We start from the raw sequence: 10,582 nt of genomic DNA on the forward strand, positions 1-10,582 counted from the left end.
AGAAGATCACCGTAGCGGAAGTCAAAATTCTTATTGTGATCCTTGGAGACCTGGCTTACCCTTTAATATCATGTCTCATGAAACCCTACACAGGGAGCCTTGACAGCAGCAAGGAGTGGTTCAACAACAGGCTGAGTTGGTACAATGACCGTTGAGTGTGCTTTTGACCATTTAAAGGGCTGCTGGTGCTGTCTGTTTGGGAAGCTGGACCTGGCTGATGACAACATCCTCATGGTTATAGCTGCATTCTGTACCCTCCATAACATTTGTGAAGGGAAGTGTGAAAGCTTCACTCAGGCATGGACCACGGAGGTTCAACACCTGGAGGCTGAATTTGAACAGCCAGAGACCAGAGCTATTTGAGGGGCCCAGCGCGGGGCTGTAAGGATTAGGGATGCCTTGAGGGAGCAATTCGATGTTGAGAGCCACCACTAACGTTTGGTGCCCTGCACGGGAGTGAAGTGCAGTGGCTCCAATGCTAGTAGGCATCTGTGTTTGCTACGTATGATGCACTGACTTGCAGTGCCTGTTGCTTTCCTGGGCTACGGTATCTTTTACCTAATGCAATAAAGAATGTTTTCAAAGCCAAAAAAATTCATTTATTGAAAAGAAACACAACTGCTGGGGAACAGAAAAGGCATGACACATCTGTGCTGTGTGGGAGGAGGGAAGGGGGCGGGGTGGGGAATGGGACAAGCACAGATTTGCGTATGTCTTGTTATCATATTCAGCCTTCCTGTCTGGAGTGTGGTGCAATGGGTGCTGCACTTCAGGCTGGCTAAAATGCATGGTGAAGGGGGCTGAGTGCAGTGGGTAAGGGTTGTAGTTTGCTGGGCGGGGTGGTGAAGCTACAGGTGTCGGAGGCAGCTGGTGGTGGTAAGAAACCGGATGTTGGGTGAAGTGGGTTGGCGGTGACATGGGGGCACAAGGGAAAGAGTTTTGGGACAAGGGCTGTGGGGCAGGGGCAGGCGCGGATCTGCTCCGTCTGCAGTGCTATGAGCGCCTGCATTGAGTCTGGTTGGTGCTCCATAATGCTTAGCAGCTGCTCCACGCTTTGGTGCCGGTGATCAGCATTCTGCTGGTGGAGCCGCCTTTCAGTCTCCCATCACTCCTATACTTTTGGATTATCAGTAGGGACTGCTGCATAACTTCATGCAGAAGGTCCTCCTGGCTTCTTCGCGGCCGCTTCCTGATTCTTTGTAGCCTTTCGGCTGTTGATAACAAGGACGGCTGGGATCTCAAGGTTGCATCTGTAAAGCCAAAATGCAACACTTAACAGAGGCAGCATTGTTCTCACCAGACAGAGCAATGATTCGGCTGAACTTAAAGACAAGTATAGTGTACACAATAGCAGAAAGTGCCAGTCCCAAAGCGAGCGCACATAACCCACAGGAGACCCGAAATGGTGAGTAAACACAGGGGCAAGGAGGACTGATTGTTTCACGGCCGTACTGTCCTCTGGGGTTCTGTGCCTTGGGGAGAGCCAACAGCTGCAGGGGGCCCCTATACTGAACACTGTCCCCACATTTTCCACAGGATGAATTCGTCCTGGAAGATATCTCGCTGTTGAGGGTGACCTGGGGAGCAAGGGAGGGTCTTCTACTACAATGCGGCTTCTGCCCTGGCCCTAATGCTGCTTGCCTGTGTGGATAAATGGTACCTCCAACCCTTTTCGGCACAGTGGTGCAGACATGTTAGCCTTACTAGGACAAGGAACACAGTAGCTTTGCCAAGGAACCTGTGCAAGTGGATTGCCCAGCTTCTGCATGAGACCTTTGATGAGATCACTGAGGTCAATTACTGCATTGTGAGAGAGCACATCAACGCCCTTTTCCGCATCTAGACATGCATGCAGCCCTAACCCTCCTCACCCCAAGAGCCCACACTGAACAACTTCCTTCCCAAAATAAAAGCCACTTACCAGGCACCTCCTCTGCTATTTGTTCTTCCTCAAACACTGTCTGCTGCTACTGGCTACCTTCCTCCTGGCTTGAAAATAGCTCCTGGCTGTATGCGTATTGGGATGCCGGGCCGTCCTCTGGCTCTGGGCCCCCCTCCTCCTCAGCACCCTCGCTCCCGCTTTCCTCCTTCTGCCTTGTTGAACTCTGGGCTGCTAAGGCCTCTGGTGCTCTTCGGAGTGGAGGTGGGGTCGCCCCCAAGTATTGTGTCCAGCTCTTTGTAGAAACGGCAAGTCGCAGGGGCAGCACTGGAGCGGCGATTTGCCTCTCGGGCTTTGCGGTAGGCGTTCTGCAGCTCCTGCACTGCAGAGTGTCCCGGTCATGGCCTCTTTCCATCATGGCCCTTGATATCTGCCTGTAGGTATCATATTTCCTACTGCTGGAGCGCAGCTGGGACTGGACAGCTTCCTCCCCGCAAACACTGATGAGGTTCAGCACCTTTCCATTGCTCCATACTGGGGATCGCCTGGCGCATGGAGGCATGGTCACCTGGAAAGATGCACTGAGAGCACCACACGCCTGGCTGAGCAAACAGGAAGGGGAATTTCAAAATTCCCAGAGAATTTAAAGGGCAGGTCTGACATTTGGTCACCTGAGGTCAGAACAGTTGAGTTCAAAGTGATGATCAGAGTGGCTAGAACAGGCATTGTGGGACACTTCTGGAGGCCGATCAGAGCGCATTAATGGACCAGGGCATCCATACTGGTCCCACGGCGCTCCAGCCAGGGCGCAGCAAGCTTTATGCTTCTCGTGGAAGTAGATTACCAGGGGTGCTCCAGCCGTGGAGTCCAGGCGCTCTACATGCCTTGCCAGTGTGAATAAGGAGTTAGGGTGCCCGGGGCTGATTTAATGCGCTCTAACTTGCAAATGTAGCCAAGGCCTAACAAAGCTCTCAGTGGGGCACAGCAGGGCTGTCCTGGTTTAGAGTGCATGGAATGTACAACACTGAAGGCTTCTTCATGGGGGCAGGGGAAGGTGATGATGAATAAACCCTGTGAAGGTCAAGTCAGCATACTGTGGAATGCATGGAAAGTACAGCCTCGTATGTGGTTTAAATGAGGAACATTACTAACCAAGAGGCCACCCAAAATGCACATTTACAGCTTCAAAAACACCTGTCATAAAACAACAGCACCTGGGGCTTTGTTTATCATGAAACACCCTCTGAAGTAACCATGCCCTGGATATGCAGAGGGCATCCATCCCTCTCTCCCTTACCTTCTCTTGCATGACAATCACAGCTCTTGGGAGCAGCCAGATTGCTTATATAGCCCCAGTGGTGCGTGCACAGTGCTCTCCAGACAAATAAGAAAATACATCCCTGTCCTAAGGAGCTTCTAATGTACATGAGAAGGATAAATCCATAGACAACAACAGAGCCTGGTGGGAAGGGAGGGAAGCACAGTGGAATAGAGACCAGCATAATCTCATGGCCTATCTTGGCCACAGCACCCTTCTGGATCAAAGAGAGTCTGAACTGAACATGGAAACATGGGCTCAGCTCCATCCAATGAGATAGGCATAGAATCCCATTCATTCGGAAAGTCGGTTTGTCACAGCACGTAAGGCAGTAGTCGCAGACGTACAGACACAACGCAGGTGGCGGGGGGGGGTGGGAGGTAGAGGGCAGCGCCTTCTTTAGAGCAAAGTGTCCTTTATTTTACAATGAATCATTTAATGACAATTCATGAATAATTTAAACCTTTTCCAAACCCCACTCACTCTGCGGTACTCTGCAGCCCCAGACATGTGTAGAGCTTGACTTGTAAACATTCCTGGGTGTCGCACTCAGTGTCAGGCTGGCTGGGGTGACAGAGACTAGAACTGAGGAACCCTGAAAAGCAATGGGTTTTGTCACAGCAAGCCTGGCAGCGAATGAATGTGTCTGAGCTCAAGCACAACTCCCATGATGCTAATGAGTGTTTCTCTTTGGCTTCCTGAGTCCCAGAAGGAGTAACCTGGCGGTTAGAGAGCTGTAGTACCACAGTACCTCAGTACCACAGGAGCAGAGTCCCCTACTCGCCAGGCCCTGCTCAGCACCTCAGCTTCAGGACTCTGCTCCTGCAGCATCTTTTAAATCGATTGCTGATTATCTGGGGAGTGTGAGCACCAAAGGTGAGAGCGTTACTGGTTAGAACAGTGACTGGGAGCTCTTGCCTTGATGACTTCCATGGGTGGGGAGGGGGGCAGCTTTCCCTGGAGCTAGACAGCCCAATTGCGCTCTCCTGTCATTGTGGAAGATGTCAGCCTGTCACAGCCACTGCAGGCTTATGACGAGTTTAGAAATGGTGGCTTGGCTGTCCTAGTTCAAGCTCTGCCTGCACGCTGACCTGAAAAGCTTAGGGGTTTTGACTACAGAGAGGCAGAGAATTTTCAACTCGGGTTCTTTTTGTTGAGGTAGAATCATTCCTATCACAATGGCCAAGAACATGGCAAGCCACCCTCAGGCACACTCTGCACTGCTCAGAGCCACTTAGAAGCATCAACTCAGCACAAAGGTTTGGATGAAAGTTCAAGGGACAGGAGTGTCAACAAAGGGGAGAGTCACGTTTTTAAACAACATCCTGGGATTCTACAGAAATCACCCTCTCCCCCTTCCCCACAAGGCCATTTTTGATACTGTAAGCTGTTGTGTTTTGGGCCCTTACAGGAGAATACACTACAGATTTGTTTACACATCAAGTGCTACAGCCAAACAGCTGCTGTAGTGGAGACACTCACTACAGTGATGGACAGGTTTTTTCTATTGCTGCGGTAAATCCCCTCCTTTGAGAGGCGGTTGCTAGATGAATTTTTCTGAGGACCTAGCAGTGTCCACATCAGGGTTTAGCTCAGCTTAACTAAATCTCCTAGGGTGTGAACTTTTCACACCTCTGAGCACTGTAGCTAGGTTGACCTGTTTTAGGTGTAGACCAGGCCTAAAACTTCCTTACAAGGGGCGTTTCACATGACTCTGCAGCCCTCATATTGCAGGGGGGAAAGAAGGGGTGAGGGGCTTCTTGTTTACTAGGTTGACACTAAGAAGTATTTAAATTTGCCTATTGAAAAGCCAAGTGACAACTCCTGGAGAATGCTGAACAACAGTTCTGTAGAATAAAAATTCTGTTGCTGTGGAGATAACTATCTGCTCACAAACAGAAGAGGGTAGGTTCAGCTGTGAAGCAGGAGGGGGAGATCCCTGAAACAAGGTTGCTGCTCTTTGAATGGCAGGAAACCCATGAGGGAATTCTTTGTAAATACAACAATATTTCCACGGCTCCCACAATGAGCAGTTATCCCTTGCACACACAAAAAAACAGTATGGAGAGATGGTCCATGGAGGCTACAGCATGTGTCTAAGCTGCTTGCATCAGGAGGGAGCACAGAATATTGATTTGATTTTGAATGTTTTATTGTCTTGTTTGTGAAGCCTTTAATAGTGAGGGGCAGGTGCCTAAAATACAATAAATATTATTCTCCCTCTCCTGCCCCGTACTATACTTCTGTAACTCTGTCTGTTACAATCTCTTCAGTTCTCTTTTCCTTATTTGGATGATAAGGAATGGGGTCCACCCTGTTGCTTGTGAAGCTCAGATACTTTGACAGCTTCTGATTCTTTTTCAGATGACAGAACATCCCGCAGCTGAGAAACAGAAAGCAAAGAGTGATCACCACCACCAATACCATCAGGTAGTGATTTCCTATCTGATGAGGACAAAGCCACGTGGGCTTGTTGGCTATCTTAGCTGAGAAGTTCCTGTTCTTGTCCTGATAAGAGCACAGAGTTTCATTCAGATCCAACACACTCACACGGGCAGCTTGTAGAATTTCCAGCCAGCTCAGTGCACAACAGCTAAAGGGATTGCCAGCAACGTTCAGATGATTGAGGCTGCTGGACCATCTCATGGTGGCAGGTTTCTCTAAGGCCTGGAGGTTGTTATTCCGAATGTTCAGGTTTTCCAGTGGAGAGCAGACCAGGTCTGGGGGCAAAAGACTCAACTTGTTGTCTGACATGTCCAACTTTTTCAGCATCTTCAGACAAGGGAACTCTGTCTTTTTATTGTCCATCTGGTTTCCTCTCAGAGAGAGCTTCTGCAAGGAGAATTCCAGACCCTCCAGAGCTCCTTTTGGCATGAACAAGTCTTCATTCTCAGACAGATCCAGGGAGACCAAAGAGGTTTGGTTGAACATGAAAGGATATAGCCTCACAATGTTGTTCCTACGTAAACTCAGATACTTCAGCTGAGGTATGTCACAGAAGGATGTACAGTTATCTCTTTGAGCTGAGTTATGACCTATTGGTATCTCTCTTCTATTAGCATTCTGGCTCTCACAAGGCTGGAGGCTGTTAGAACCAAGGTCAAGTGTTTCCAGTTTGGGCAGAATACCAAAAAACCACTGTGGCAAGGAATGAATGAAATTGCCTTGAAGATCCAATGATTGCACTGACAGAAAGGCATTGTCATGCATCATGCCTGGCTCCTTGCTTTTCATATCACCAGGAGGTGACTCCACAGCGATATTATGGAGACAGTTCTTAGCCATATTGAGATTCTGGAGGGAGCTCAGATTGTGAAGGAAAGTAACTGGGAACAAATACAACAGGTTACTGCTGAGATCTAAGTCAGTTATCTTTGACAGTCCAGCTGCTGCATTGTAAATATTCAAGGATATGTTAGGTCTTGCCATCTCATCATACCACAGTCTGAACTCTGCTGTATTGGTGGAACTTGGTGCCAAAGAGACCATGGCATTATCAGAGAGGTTTAAGTGTGTGAGGCGATGCACCTTGGGGAGCTCTGGAAAGTAAATCAGTTTGTTATGACTCAGATCTAGCACCTGAAGCTGGTACTGCTCCTTTCTCTCCTCTGTAACAAAGAACTCCAGAGCATTGTAGCTGAGATTTAAAACTTGCAGCTGTGTGAGGCTGAAGCCCGAGATACAGTGAAGCGAATTCATGGCTAAATTCACCACCTTTAGACTTACCAGAGCCTCAAAAGCGCCTTCCTCTATTTCCATGATGTAGTTGTTGTTAAGGTTGATCTCTCTTAGCTGTTGAGTTCCCTGGAAGATGCTCCCTGGCAGCCTGGTCATCTTGTTCCAGGATAGATCCAGTTTCTTTAAAGAGGTGAGATTGCTGAAGTACCAGGCTGCCATATCACTGTCCAAATTATTTGCCGAAAGGTCCAGGACCTTTAGATTCCTCAGTGACCCGAAGGCTCTTCCATTGGTGAAGTAATTCCTATCAAGGTGGTTTGCAGCTAGGAGCAGAGAGTGAAGATGAGTTAGATGAGTCAGGGCCATTTCTGACACAGTTGCCAACTGGTTGAAATGCATGTTGAGGTGCTCTAGCTGCCCTAACTTTGATGTGCAGCTTTCCGTCAGGTTTTGGATGAAGTTGTCAGAGAGGTCGAGCTGCTTAACCCCAGGGCCAAGCTTCTCTGGAAATGTGCGGAGGCCAAGACCTTGGCATGAGACCTGAACTGAGCTCTATGGAGAAACAAGGAAAGCCATCAATGAGAGTGAAGGAGCTCAGCCCACACCTCATTTCAAACCTGGCTCCTCTCCTATCACACACACACACACACCTTACTGCTGTTTGGAATTTTACTAGAAATCCTCAGACACAAGCACGCACTCCCCTTAGGCAAGTACTTTCGACGTGGCGGGCTGAGATGAAGGCATAAGCACCTTCACACACAGTTTCTAGCATAATCACAAATCTGACCTTGTGGGTGGGAAGCTCTTTCAGAGCTGTAGGGGGTTCTTTGTGACCTGGCTTTCTGAGGTACAGTGGGGGCCGGAACTCAGAGCCGTCCCTTGGGTACGACGAATCGTGGTGACCGTTCCAGGCCCCGTGCTTTGGGGGCCCCTGCAGGCGGGACCGATTGGGTGGCGAGGTCAGTCCCAGAAGTGACAGATTTGTCACTTCCGCACTGGGCCCCACATCCCCCTAGGGAGGGCCCTGCTGACACTATTACCTTCAGAGAAGCCCCTGAAGAAGCTCAGGTTATTGGTTTGCGCTGCTGAAACCCTCCAGACTGGGTGACACAGATGCACCTATGCTGGCCAGCAGATCACAGCTTAGAGTCAACGAAGGAACCACACAGCACCTCTGCTCCCTCGCCTGAACAAAAATAAGGCAAGAGGGAGGCAGACAGCTCCTGACTGCTAGGTCAGCACTGTTCATTGGCTGATTTCAGGTACCATCATCACCATCCTTTTCCCTTCACTGGCAAGGGTCTGTGTCACACTCACTGGGCTGCAGAAGGGTATGAGACTGTGTGGAGTCTGACAGCTGCATCCCAGAGCCTAGGCTGCAGTGGGGTGCGTGTCCTGATGGCTCCTCTGTGCCATGTGCCTCTCCCCCAAGCACAGCCCTCAGTCAGGCACATATCCAAGGAGGGGACAGGGAGAGAAGAATAGTTCCCATTGGGAACTGCCTCGTCATTTCTTATCCCACAATGAGAAACCTCAATCCTCTGGCAGCCACAGTCCTCCCTCAAGTGTCAAGTGATCCATCCCACCTCCTCTAACCACAGCCTATCACTTAGCGAGCGAGCAGAAAAAGACACAGCCAGGGGGTGTGATCAAACCAGGAGGCAGTGCCATGACCTCTGTCCCTTGTTTTCAAGCTGAAGTTTGTCATTCACTTGAGTGACTGGCTGGGAGCGAGCTCCAGCTTTAGCGCCTGGCCATGAAGAAAAAAAGATGTCTAGGGGTTAGTGCTCTCACTGTCACTGGAGAGACTGGGTTTGAGTTCAGGCCCATGTTCCCTGGCTCTCCAGGCCAAGACAGCCGGGGAGTAGAAGCTGGGTGGGTATAAGGGGAGGAGAAAGCCATCGATCTCATTGCTTACTGGGGCCCAGACGGTCTCCTCCTCTCTCTGCTCTGTCCCCCACGTTCTAATTCTAGAGATCTGGTGTTTCACCAACTGGTCCCCAAAGGGGAGCCACCCCGGAGATCAGTCACAGAAAAGTGGGGGAGGAACAGACAATACAGGGTGACAAGATGTGTTCAGGGTATTTAGCGTTTCCTGGCCCCATACATACAAGTGCTGTGTCAAGCCTCACTCAGACACATGGTATCCAAAAAGCTGCCCAAGACAGTGTCTGTCTGGTAGAAACTGCTGAAGATGAGGGGTAACGATATCTCAGGGTGACAAAATGAAAGCACCTGGGTACAAGGCTAATGGTGAAAGGGGGGAGATTACAAGGCAGAGGTGGGGGGACAGAGGCTTGAAGACAAGGTCTGAAAGTCCTTGAGGCAGAGAGAGACAAGAAAGTGTAAGAGAGGGGACATTAAAAAGACAGGCTATTGAAGAGGAGGTGGCTGCTAGGCTGAGGTGGTCAGAGTTTTGGGGGAAGATTTTCAAAATCTGGTTTTAAACTTTTAGTATCACAGCAGGGTATGAGCACAACCAGCAGTTCCTGTCTGAGACCCACCGGGTGCATTGTTTGGCTATTAAATCACAAAGGATCCTGGGCAATTAGCCTTACCTGCTGGCATGGCAGAGGGTTTGGGCTCACCTCCGCACTAGGCTGGGCTTTGAGAACAGATGGGAGCAGCCAGAGCAGCAAATATCCTCTTTCAGCCAGCCGGTGTTCTGACAGAAACATGATGGGCTCCAGGAGCAAGCAGCCCCTTCCCACTGCTTCTGTGCTCTCATCTGGGCTAAGGGAGAGAAAGACTTCTATATAAATAGGCTCCAGTGAGGGCTTGGGGAAGGAGATAGTGTGTGGGAGTCCCAGCTACGGTAGTGGGAAAATAAAGATATAAGCCTCTGACGGGGAAAAACAGTATATGAAGCCACAAAGGAAAGAGAAACTAGGGAACAGGGGGTGGAGATGCCACTACACATACTTCCAGGTGATCATTTGAAACTATAAAGGAAATAAATATCAGCAAAATGGAGCCGATAAGGCCCAGGGAAGGAGAGGAGTTTTTGTGGGTATTCCCCAGTTTGGAAACCACACTGTTGTCCAAAGGGTTTGTCCTAGGGTCTTATCTGCAGCCACCTCCTGCTGTGCTCTGGGTCAGAACTCACAGCTAAGCCTGGTTAGCTTGGATAGGGGATCCCAAGCGAGCAATTAGACACTGTAGGAAATGCTGGGCTCAGGCTAGCACCTAAGACCAGATGGTGCCACCAGGCAAAATGTAAACTGGAAGAGTAGGGCCCCCTTTGCTGCCCAAGCTGGAATAGTCACAGGTGGGAGGTGCTAGACATTTGAGGGGAATCAAATCCCTTTCTGTGGTGATAAACAGCACTGGGGTCATTGTTCAGCACTACTGGCCATGCCTTCCTCCATGAGATGAGGGGGAGATGAGGCTGGAGTGAGCCTGGAGAGGGAATTCCCTTCTCCCTCTCTGGGCTACTGCAGCTCATGCAGAGGGAAATTTTACAACAACACCTGACCCTTTGCTGGGGAGCGAATGCACCAAGGGTTTTACCATCCAGCTCCCATGAATGAATCACCCAGCACAGTCCTGAGGTGAATTCCAGCTCACACCCTCACGAGGGGTTTCCTGCACCTGGAGTATCCCATGGGCTCCACTGGTGCTTCTGCTAGGGGGTGCCCAGTCTCCCACAGCCCATGGGCTACTTCTATTCCCAGGATCAGAGAAGCCTCCCAAAGGGATGGGGG

The 10,582-nt window shown here is 50.0% G+C and overlaps 1 protein-coding gene across 2 annotated transcripts; it reads right to left on the reverse strand.

Annotated features, from left to right (window-relative positions):
* Positions 1-627: 627 nt before the first annotated feature.
* On the reverse strand, positions 628-9,593 carry LOC125642366 (transforming growth factor beta activator LRRC32). Of its 2 annotated transcripts, none has more exons than XR_007358376.2 (2): positions 9,437-9,572; positions 628-1,250 (listed from the first exon to the last, which is right to left on the reverse strand). XR_007358376.2 is itself a non-coding variant. In XM_048863594.2 (2 exons), exons 1-2 carry the CDS (start codon positions 9,554-9,556, stop codon positions 5,433-5,435), a joined length of 2,115 nt encoding a protein of 704 aa, XP_048719551.1. In that variant the 5' UTR covers positions 9,557-9,593; the 3' UTR covers positions 3,606-5,432. The 2 variants fall into 2 exon arrangements, 1 of the variants encoding a protein (XP_048719551.1); XM_048863594.2 differs by lacking the exon at positions 628-1,250 and adding an exon at positions 3,606-7,427 and having other exon boundaries at positions 9,437-9,593.
* Between the last annotated feature and the right edge of the window lie 989 nt (positions 9,594-10,582).

This window comes from Caretta caretta, chromosome 9 (assembly GCF_965140235.1).
Source record: "Caretta caretta isolate rCarCar2 chromosome 9, rCarCar1.hap1, whole genome shotgun sequence".
Lineage (NCBI taxonomy): Eukaryota > Metazoa > Chordata > Testudines > Cheloniidae > Caretta > Caretta caretta.